The sequence below is a fragment of the Tubulanus polymorphus genome, chromosome 9, assembly GCF_964204645.1.
Source record: "Tubulanus polymorphus chromosome 9, tnTubPoly1.2, whole genome shotgun sequence".
NCBI classification, from domain to species: Eukaryota; Metazoa; Nemertea; class Palaeonemertea; order Tubulaniformes; family Tubulanidae; genus Tubulanus; species Tubulanus polymorphus.
In genome coordinates, this window is record NC_134033.1 from 5,805,774 (window position 1) to 5,816,543 (window position 10,770).

General features: G+C 40.5%; 1 protein-coding gene across 1 annotated transcript; it reads right to left on the reverse strand.

The window, feature by feature from the left end:
- Positions 1-6,238: 6,238 nt before the first annotated feature.
- Positions 6,239-10,469, reverse strand: LOC141910499 (zinc metalloproteinase nas-13-like). The gene is made up of 7 exons (XM_074801191.1): positions 10,388-10,469; positions 9,769-9,852; positions 8,967-9,081; positions 8,546-8,655; positions 7,547-7,618; positions 6,898-6,957; positions 6,239-6,444 (listed from the first exon to the last, which is right to left on the reverse strand). Exons 1-7 carry the CDS (start codon positions 10,467-10,469, stop codon positions 6,239-6,241), a joined length of 729 nt encoding a protein of 242 aa, XP_074657292.1.
- Between the last annotated feature and the right edge of the window lie 301 nt (positions 10,470-10,770).

The window sequence follows — 10,770 nt, forward strand, 5'->3', positions numbered from 1 at the left end:
CAATAAAAAAGAAATAACATTGTTTAATCATCTTTTAAATTAAGCTTTTTAAGAAGCTATTGGTTTCAGCCGCAGTTTGCTTGCACAGTCAGGCGTCTTCCATCCGGAACTAATAACTACAGCTCAACTTCGTCTTACGATTTAAGATTTTAGTCAGCTAATCAATTCAAGTCACGCGCCGTATAGGGCTAGCACAGATTAGTTCAACTAGGTATATTTCATTTGTCATTGCGATGCTTTCAATAATACGGCTAATTCGTCGATCGTTTAAAATCCATTTGCCTTGAAAGTTGAAGATAAAGATTTAATTGAACTGGAATAAAGATTTGATTGAACTGGATTGCTACTTCCCATTGAAATTTAATTCGTGAATAAACATTGTTATAAAAGTTATCATTGATGTCCAAGAAGTTAAAAAACCCATGTGCTACTGATAAACCTCACAAAGACTATCATTCTGTAAAAGCCCTTTGCATTTAATAGGTTGTCCTGGTCCCTGCCCCTGATGTGATATCCCATACTCACTCGGTTTGAGGGTGAACGACGACTAAGTATCGATTCACCGCTATCGTATCCAAGGTCAATATAGTTGCTATGTTGCACGTGGTCGCCAGGAATCGCTGTATTTTACAAACGGTGGCACCGACCGTCCTGCCGCGATTATTGAACCCGATAGCCGCCACCATCAACGGAACCACGGCCAGGCAAACTAAAACATCCGAAACGCTTAGATTCGTAATCAAAGCGTTCGTCGGCGTTCTCAGCGAGCGCTTCCGGGCAAATAACGTCACAACGGCGGTACTTCCGGTCATGCCGACGACGAAAGTAACGGTCAATAGAGCGTAGCAGACGGCCGCCGCCCGCGTAGAAATGTGTTCATGGAAAGTTCCGTTAAGATTTCCGCTTTTGTTGTTCATCTTGTATATAGGAACCGAATACTCTAAGAGCCGCCACGTATGATAAGCTTAACCTGTCTCTTTCTCCGTGGCTTAGTGGTTTAGACGTTTGACTTACAGCCGCGTTATGTGGGGTTCGAACCCCAGAAAAATCACGCAATTCGTTGCACAACAAACCGATTTCACGAATTTTCGTGGATAGTTCCGTGAATTTCTAAAACAACGAAAAAAGGCAACTTTAGCGAACGAAGAAAAGGTAAACGTAGCGAATAAGGGAATAAGTGGGCAAAAGATACATCACCGCTAAGCTGCCGGTCTTAATATACAGACCTTCGATTTCGATGATATGTCCTGATATTCACTTCGACAAACCACGTAAAACGATACCATCCACTCAAATAAGAGAGATATACTTCACAATCTGATTATATCAAGGGTCAACTGAAAAGGTTGCTTATATTTCAGACGATTACAGATGCATCGTTACATCGGAGATTAATTTGAACGATTTGATCACGGCGCCCAAGAAAACATTCGGCTAAAACGCTTAAGCATTAGTGACGAATGCACTTTCGGAATTCCAACTTTCCTAAGATCTTGACTGGCAATATCTTAGGAATTCTTAAAAAGTCAAAATTCACCCGTTTCAATTTGCTATTTTTCCGAATGTCTAATTTTCAAGTTTACTTATTTCATAGAGCGACCGTTGTCATCCGAATACCTCGATCGGTTTGAGATCCATCGCGCTTTTATCCTCGCCGACTAATATACCATTCGATACGCGTCGAAATCTATTTCCTCCGATATTTGCCAGGCGCAAACAACGCTCTCTACTTCTTTGCGACGTAGTGCAATTCCGTGTAAAGAGTCGTAGTCGAAAGTCGTTAGGCGTATGTCGTCCGAACGATTTGCAGAGTTTGAATCGATCTGTCGTCGCGCTGCGCTGACAGCCACGCCGCTGACATCCCTTCTTCCTATCGACACGCTGAACAGTTTTGTCAACAAATCTCGCCTTTTTCCTGAATTGTTCCGTAAACACCGCCGGCGATGCGAACGCGTGGCTCGGTTTTCCGTGCTATTTCACCTTGTCGAGTCATTTGCAGCAGTAGTTGCCCGCGGCTTACGGAATCCAACCGATATTTCAAGCGCTGCGATTGCTCGGGGATTGTGCTGGTTGTTAGTAGGCCCCGAAGTTGACGGTCGCATCCCCTGGATATAATTCAAAAACCCTTTGGGAACATTACAGTAAATTGTATGGTTTTTAATAATGTTCTACCGTAGAGGATCCAATATCTAGGCAGGCAATACGGGATTGAATATCCTCTCAGTAGCTCATTCTCGGATGAGACTAACAATGTCGAGCGACGAGCAGGTTCGAGTCCGGCTCTAGCTGCTTACATATTGTGCCGGTTAGTCTCGAGATACGGTTAGTCTCGAGCGACGAGTGGGTTCGAGCCCCACTAGCTGCTTACAGCATGCGGGCAACATTTCAGAGGTCGTGGTCCCGTCGTGAGGTTAAATCAACAATCAAAATAGGGTCGGGAAACAGTGGCCCAAACGACGCTAAGCAAGGTTACAAACAATTTAACGAATCCTACGAAAAATAAAACATCATCTCGGTCATCATCTCTGTTCCCAGAGCCTTCGCATTGCATGAAATTCCTTTTAAGGTGACATTAATGACGTAATATTTTTTCACTTTCTTTGCATTATGTCACTCCTTTTTTGTTTTTTTTTTTTCTTTGTCACATAGTATACCCCTCTGTTGATGACGTATCCCTATAATGTTGTATCATGAAATGTTAATGTTGTCAACAAAGATTAAATTGAATTGAATTGGTGGCGTTTCTGTTGTTCGGAGATAAGTTCATTGAGTTGATTTTTGGAATTGGAATTGACTAGCATTATAATGAGATAATGTGTGTGTCGAAAACTGGTAAATTATAATGATACCTACGACAAATTAAGAATTATAGCATATATTCGATATATCTACGTGACTCGTAACACCCCGGTGAATTTTCAACGTAGAAGCAACGCGATTTAATAAACTGTAAGTCATAAACTCCGCACTTCGGATGATTAGGCACGCGTCACGATCTCGTCGGCTATATTTCGAATCAAATAATCCCACGTATATTTCCCAACATGGCGTATACGTGCGTATCAACATATTGATAATTAAGATCGCTTTAGAATTAAGTAGGGTTGGGTTGTTACCAACTGTCTGCCCACCGATGAAAGAAAGTCTGGATAGGGTTGTTTTAGGGGAGGGATCTGGTTTGGGTCCAGGGGCCAGTTGCGCAGTCATGGCTTAGATGTAAGCACCGGCCTAAGACCATCTTAGTTCTGTAAATATCTATCTAACTACTTAAGGCCAGTCCAACGATTTAAGACCTGGTTTGGACTCGCGTCACGACTTTGCAACGAGCCCCGATGTCGAATTTAGACTACCTTACCTTACATATATCGAGTGTAGAAATGCAGAGGGTGCAATAGAGGCACAACGATGAAAGAGGGAGATGGGGATTGATAGGTCAGGCAGGTGGACGGCGATGTGGCACGTCCATTCCTAGAATCTGCTGACTCATAGCGGAATACAGCAAAACAATGATTTAATTAACTGCCCTACTCTGCGAGCCCACGTGATCCTTTACATGAAATCACTAACGCTTTATGGTACCGGGTAGGAAATCTGATTAATCCTTGCTACTTGTAGTAGCTAAATTTACATTTTATTGTTTATTATCTTATTTATATAACGTTGGGACGTATTAAGTAGTATCGGCTACGGTCAACAACAACACACGTAACGCAATTTCTATGGGTTTCACGTTTTAAAGGTCAATGTAATGACATTTACTGTTCGCGTAAAAATCCATTTTGTTTAGACTAATGTCCGGTGTTTGTAGTTCATTTTCGATTGAAAACTTCTCATGTCAAGTCCTGTACACATGGAAGTGTGGACGAAAGTGTTCAGTTTTTGAAAGTGTGCTGGTAAAAAGCCTTATGCCTGGTATTGGTATTTCATTTTCAATAAAAAAATATCTCATGTCGATGTTCGCCACACTTGTGAAGTGTGGGCGATCAGTTTTTGAACGTGTGCTGGTTTATGTTTATTTAAGTCTTATCTTAAAAGATAAGAGTTACATAAACATAAACTTATATATGGTGTTTTTCGTAGTAAAGATTTCTCAGTTTTTGAATGCGTGTTAGTGAAATGGCCAATGCCCGAATAATAATTCTAGTCTATTTCCAATCAAAAATGTCTCAGGTAAAGTTTTGAACACGTGTGAAGTTTGGACATCCACCTTTTCAAAAATGTCCTGACGAGATGTCTATGACTAATGTTTGTAGTACATTTTCAACGTCTCAGGTTGAGTCCCGAACGATCGAAAATCGCAGGAATGACGAATGTCTGAGACAGTGTAGGGATCGGCCTGCACATTGATACCTGCATTATGTTGTTTCCCAATCACCAAAACGAAACGCCTCTCATGGTACATCGTCATTACCCTTCAAGACGGAATGTGCGTAGAGGCCCAGTACGTACTGCGGGTAAACTCGCTAAATACGACTGCATATCCAGTTGATAGACACAGACACACAATGCCTCATCACAGAGTAGTCTGATTGTAACAGACGAATTATTGACAATAAATGTCGGTTGTTATTTGTCGGGTAAATTGTAATCATGTTCACATCTTGCGCAAACAAACGTTCAGTTCATCAGCGTTGTTTAATGAATTGAATGATTTGCCAAATGAAATACAATATGCGAACCATTCACTAAGCACACTAGCACCAAAGCTGTGATGAACTCGTCTCAATGCTGTGAGGTAAGTTCAACAAGAACTCACGTGGTGTTTTAGTCACTCACCTCCAACACAGCTGTGAGTAGTTCACCAAAGACCCATGTGTCTGTTCTAGCCATTCACTCCCGCCACAGCAGAGAGGGAAGTACACCAAGAACCCATGCGTCTATTCTAGTCACCACTCCCACCACATCTGAGAGGGGAGTACACCAAGAACCCATGTGTCTGTTCTAGTCATTCACTCCCGCCACAGCAGAGAGGGAAGTACACCAAGAACCCATGCGTCTATTCTAGTCACCACTCCCACCACATCTGAGAGGGGAGTACACCAAGAACCCATGTGTCTGTTCTAGTCATTCACTCCCGCCACAGCAGAGAGGGAAGTACACCAAGAACCCATGTGTCTATTCTAGTCACCACTCCCACCACAACAGAGAGGAAAGTACGCCAAGAACCAATTTGTCTGTTCTGGTCATTCCCTCTCACCACAGCAGAGAAGGGAGTCCACCAAGAACCTATGTGTATTTTCTAGTCACTCACTCCCAACAAGGGAGTCCACCAATAACCTATGTGTCTGTTATAGTCTCTCACGACCACCACAACTGTGAGGGGAGTTCATCAATAAACCATTTGTCTAGTTTTACTTATACGTCGATTCCGTGCCTAAGCCGAATGAGGGAATGGGGAACCGGCACACCAGCTATCCCGTCAGATGCCGCCACTAAGATATCAGATAAATAAGCTAATGTGTTTTCTTTTTCTATGAAACAAATTAACTTTTACTTAAAATTAAACGAAATCGATGAAAATTAGTTCTCAGTTTTAGTTCGATCGTCCAACGAAAAAATTAGGCAAATCAAGCGTCAAAATAAACTCTGATTAGTATTTAGAATTCATATTTGGCTCGATGTCCATACATCATGTATAGAATTTGAGACATCATTGTTAGATTTTAAAGTAGTTTGAGAAGATCTCAAGCGGTGACAAAAGTGACACCTGGTGGTTTATGGTGGAAGTTCGCTTGTAGCCAACGCGGTGCCCACTACTGTCGAAAGCGGGGATTCCACGTTGCTTCGCCAGTGGTTATTGCACAACAGTTTACGTATTCTACATTTCAATTAAATCTTACTCAACTTGTCTTTTTAGTAAACTGACGTTTAGTTCAATCTATACCATACACTGTGAGGAACCGAATCTAACATCTATTCGATAACTCGGTTGGTAGTATACGAATTCTGAAGCCTAAAAAACCAGTTTGTTCGCAAATGGGCTAATTTTGGCTACAATAACGTTTGAGTTCTGAGATGACTAGCATTGTCCCGCTTGATTCCAAAGGCGTCTATGAGGTTGGCTGTTAAGGTGCTTAATAGATATACAATGATTAAAGAGATTAAGAATTCCCCTGGAAAAAATCAACTTCTACATCTTTTTCGTCTATAGTTCGAGAGGTTCAAGTTTTATTCGTCTGAATTGACTAAACTACATTTTGATTGGTCATAATACTAAAGGCGCGAGGATGGTTATCGACTAATCGCATCTACCGAAAAGACGGTCACGCGGGCAGTTTCTCGACACTGTTTCGATGCCTCTCTGGTCGGTACCCGGGCTGCATTGATGAACCGGGTTGATACGAAGTCTGGTGTCCCGCTTGCAGAATCTGCTTCGTGTTGAGACGCAGTCGGTGTTGCATGGAGTCCAAGGCGTCCATGGGGACATGTTGCCGAGTGAGCCCACTATAAAGACATTATTAAATTCCTAGTTAGCTAATGAATAGAACATAATGAGGCAATCTACCGTGGGTTCTGCTGAGGACCGACCAGGTGCTGCATGTGTGCAATAGGACATTAACTGCATCAAAAGATGATTCATTCCCTTTGTGGCAAGTGAGGATCCACCAAGCGTCACTAGTGTGCAGTGGGGCATCAACTACTGCCGCGGCAATAGAGGATTGTACTTGTGGCAATTGGGGATGTATCCAGGTGTCGCTAGTGCGCAGTAGGACATGAACTTATGTTTCAATAGAAGATTCGACTTGTAGCGTGAGGATCCACCATGTGTCACTAGTGTGCAGTAGGACATTAATTACCATGGCAATGGAGAATTCCACTTTTGGCAAGTGGGGAAGCATCAAGGTGTCAGATTCAAAATAAAATCAGCATTGGTGGGATATGATAGTAACCACTTACAGTTTTCGGAGCATCCGTACAGTTGGTTGATACCCACAAGTTCCGCTACGCTCAATTCATCTAGTAAAAAGAATAAAAGATTATTTCTTTTTTGCACGTGGCAATATATATTGATTGTGGAAATAATCTTTGTCCATTAATTCGCTTAACTCTATGCAGTAGGATAAGATTGGCCTCAGCAGAATTCGCAACGAGTTGACTCGAATTAAGATTCGGTATTTCGAACTTTTCTAAGAAGTTCATTTACGTATAGATATAATATGGGCCTACTTGATATTGATTTTGAAATCAATTAATAATTTGAATAAAATGTACATGATAGAAATTGGAACTTGATTAACAGAGCGGTACAATTAGCGTGGACGTTTTGCAACTTGAAAAAATTGAGATTTTTAAGTAAAATAATGATCGAATAAGTTTGAGTGTGAATAAAGTCTTAAATCAGTATGAACGATCATTTCCTTGTGAAAAAGGTTTCAATTGATTATCAATGTAGATATGTACATCAAATCCGGAGTCAATTCGATAAGAGATTCGTCCATACTCAAAACTTAGACCTATCGGATTAACACTTTCTCGCCGCGGATTAACGTTAATACGGGGTGATGTCTTTAAATTTCGAATGGATTCTAAGATTAGTATTGCTTACCTCTGGTGATGTAATCTCGAGTAAGATGGACGTATTTGTCTGCGTTAAGTTGGCTCTGCGCGTCAGTGAATCCTTCATGAAAAACAAAACAGAACTTTCTCTAGACGCCAACACGACGAGTGTACAGTCTTCGTTATGACCTAAATGGCCTCAGAGTGACTGAGTTCCATCATAGGGCTGAATTCACATACGCTTGCTAAGCGCAGATAGGAAACTGAACTAGAAGTAAGATTACGAGTTATTCTAGGGGGCCAACAATATTGGTAACCTCTCCCCATAAACATATAACTTCGTTAATAGATTGATAGCATACATGGTTCAGAGGGTGCTTTGAAATTCAGTGAAATGCTGACGATCGTCGCTTTTCTGGTGAGCTTTTTTCAACATGATTTCGATCTTCAATATATCAAGTCTTGTTAAATGATTCTAACTATATATATCCACTTAATATAGTGACGGTGACACTAGCAACTGCTTACGAAAATGGCCAGAGTGCGTAATGAGAATCGAAGTGTACATGAGTGTAAACCTATCAGTGGACGACATTATAACGTATACACAGGAACTTCTCGGAACTTATTACTTTTGAATAGGTCGGTTTCCTAACTATTTCCGGTTGTGCCTTTAGGCCGCGCTTAAAGTTCTTTCATAACTTGTTTCTTTTCAAATTACGAATTCTAGAATGTATGTATTTTTTTATTATCAAAACCATCCAGCCTATGAGATGTAGTGCATTTAAACGACTGTAAGACTGCACTAGATCGTGCCGATAAAGATCAAGCAACCAGGTTTGGCAGTAGTTCGCCATTACGATGGAAATTATGTTATGAGGTCATGTCAGCTGATAGCTGACCTCGACGGGAGCAATCGGAATACACATTGTTATCTGTTAAATAACCTGGACGATGGTCTTGGAATTTAAAAGGTTTTCGATACCGATTTGGCCCTAGAACTTTCCAGATAATAAATTTCAAAGCACCCAGTCCGTTGGAAACGTACCAAGCGCATGCGTGACGGCGTGAATGACGATTCCTTTGAACGCGCAGTCGGCTCCGAGCGAAACAACTTGGGCTCCTTCATCGTCGGCTTTTCCAACGTGAGTGGCGCATCTGAAAACAATCATTTTGAAAAATTCATTCTCAACAAATTTTTTGACAGCGAAAGCTAAATGAAAAATTCCTTATTGCATTACACTGTTCATAAATATAGTTCCACAGTTCACAATTTAAGTTTGTTCATTTCATTTCCTCAACCCAGAGTAAAATCTTAACTAATTTACACAATTCAGACATCGTAATTCGTTCATAATTTCGATGAAGGTGTTCTCGAATTTATCAGAATTTAAATCTTTTATTTAGATCGTAACCGAACTTTATGAACTAGGAGTCATTGATACGTCGATGCAGGTAAGTTAACGAACCCGACTCCATTGGCGAATTTCAACCAGTTCGAGTCCTTCTTTTTGCTTCGTCGGAATTCCACGCAGGTTTTCTCTGAAAGTTCTTCCATTGTGGCTTTGATCATTTTCTTCACCTCTACACACGATAAATAAACCACGCGTTTATCAACGAACTCAATCAGCCCAATTGTAGTGTAGTGAATGAGGTTCACAGGTAGTCTTATATCACAGGACTGGTCGTTAGTTATAAAGTTGATTATAAAACCAAAATAATCTTAGACTGTCCTTCAGTTAGATTGGCTATAGAACTAAAATAAAGCTTAGACTGGTTTTGAACCAATCTAACACAAATTTAAACTGCTATTGTTTATAAAACAAAGAAAAGAGCTTAGACTGGTTTTGTATATTAAGCTGTCAGGTAAGCTCTAGAACTTATATGAGCTTAAACGCGACCGATACTGGTTGTTAGATTGGTACGTAATAGAACCGAAATGAGCTTTACTCTAAATTTGTTACATCTGCCATAGAATCAAAAGTGTAGACTGTTGGTTGTTAGATTGGTCATATATAAAACTGGTTCTATATAGACTGTATTCATATTAGTTGTCAGATTAGCAATAGAACTAATGAACTTAGACTGATCTTAGATTGTTGGACTGGTTAAAACCAAGATAGGTTTAAACTGGTCTTATGTTTGTAGATTGGATATCGAACTTACAGAGTGGACTGGATTTTAGAAATCCGCCTTACCATCCACAAGTCCACGTCAACAATGAGGACAACTTTTGAAAACATGTCCAACTCGGTTAAAGCATGTACTTACGTTTGTCGAGAGAACTGTCAAATTCAAACGGGATGGAGCCCTTGTTCCATAGTTGTGACTGAGAAACGCGGAATGAGCGTTGGGCTGATTACAAAAAGTAGACAAATAATCGTTAGGTACAAAAACAGTTTTTCAAAATCCAAATTGGAAAATAGCCAACCACTAGTTTCCATAAGTCCCCTTATGACATCACTATTTACAAAATCTCTAAATCAAATATCGAAATGCTACTTAGCCCGATGATGTCATTTGGGGATTTTATGAACGAAGACGATTTTTAGCGGGCCGGACGGTACCTCTTGTGAAATGCGCAGAAGCAACCAATTCAAACAAGGCGATAATCGACGCTGCTACCAGCAATGTTGAGATACTAAACTTCATCATTGGAGATTTCGTATCTGAATCAAAAGAATACCATTAATGAGAAGAGCTGTTTTATTGTTCGAGGCTGGTTTCAAATTAAACTGAAAACATGTAGGCCTAGTCACTATAACTTATAGAAAGCTCGCTGCTAATGCATTTTGTATAGCTTCATTAGGTAAACGAGTAGAGTTCATAGATATCTGAAACTGATACCCCTACTTATCATCGGGCCAACTCGGGAGTATTCTTATTTTACAAGTATCACAACCGTTTATAGCAAACGTATGTTTTTCTGCTTTTTGTATTTGCCAACTAGCTCTAGCATATGTAGAACCCATTAATCCCATTAATTTAAATTTGATTTTTTCGAAATGCTTGCCAAATACTTTGATCAACTTTTCCGAGTATGGCAGTATTTACCAATTTGTGTTGTGTATTTGCATGCATTCTTACCTTGTCAAGTCCTTTGAGTCCAGAGCATGAGATAATCGTGGTTAGATTTGGCTGCGGTTATATACAAAATGCCATCCATCCTAACATCTGGCATGGATATCCGGTCATCAACTTCCGGTCATTTGCGTGTATCGTTATCCGGTAATTTACTTCCGCTAAGTAGCGGCTGCCTCGCGGCATTCTTTG

Excerpts from the sequence above, each read along its gene's own strand:
- LOC141910499 (XM_074801191.1), bottom strand. The coding sequence starts at position 10,469 with ATGGGTTCTACATATGCTAGAGCTAGTTGGCAAATACAAAAAGCAGAA. Across the intron at positions 8,656-8,966 it reads AAATTCGCCAATGGAGTCGG|ATGCGCCACTCACGTTGGAA; the intron begins GTTCGTTAACTT and ends GATTGTTTTCAG. Across the intron at positions 6,445-6,897 it reads GTACGGATGCTCCGAAAACT|TGGGCTCACTCGGCAACATG; the intron begins GTAAGTGGTTAC and ends ATGTCTTTATAG.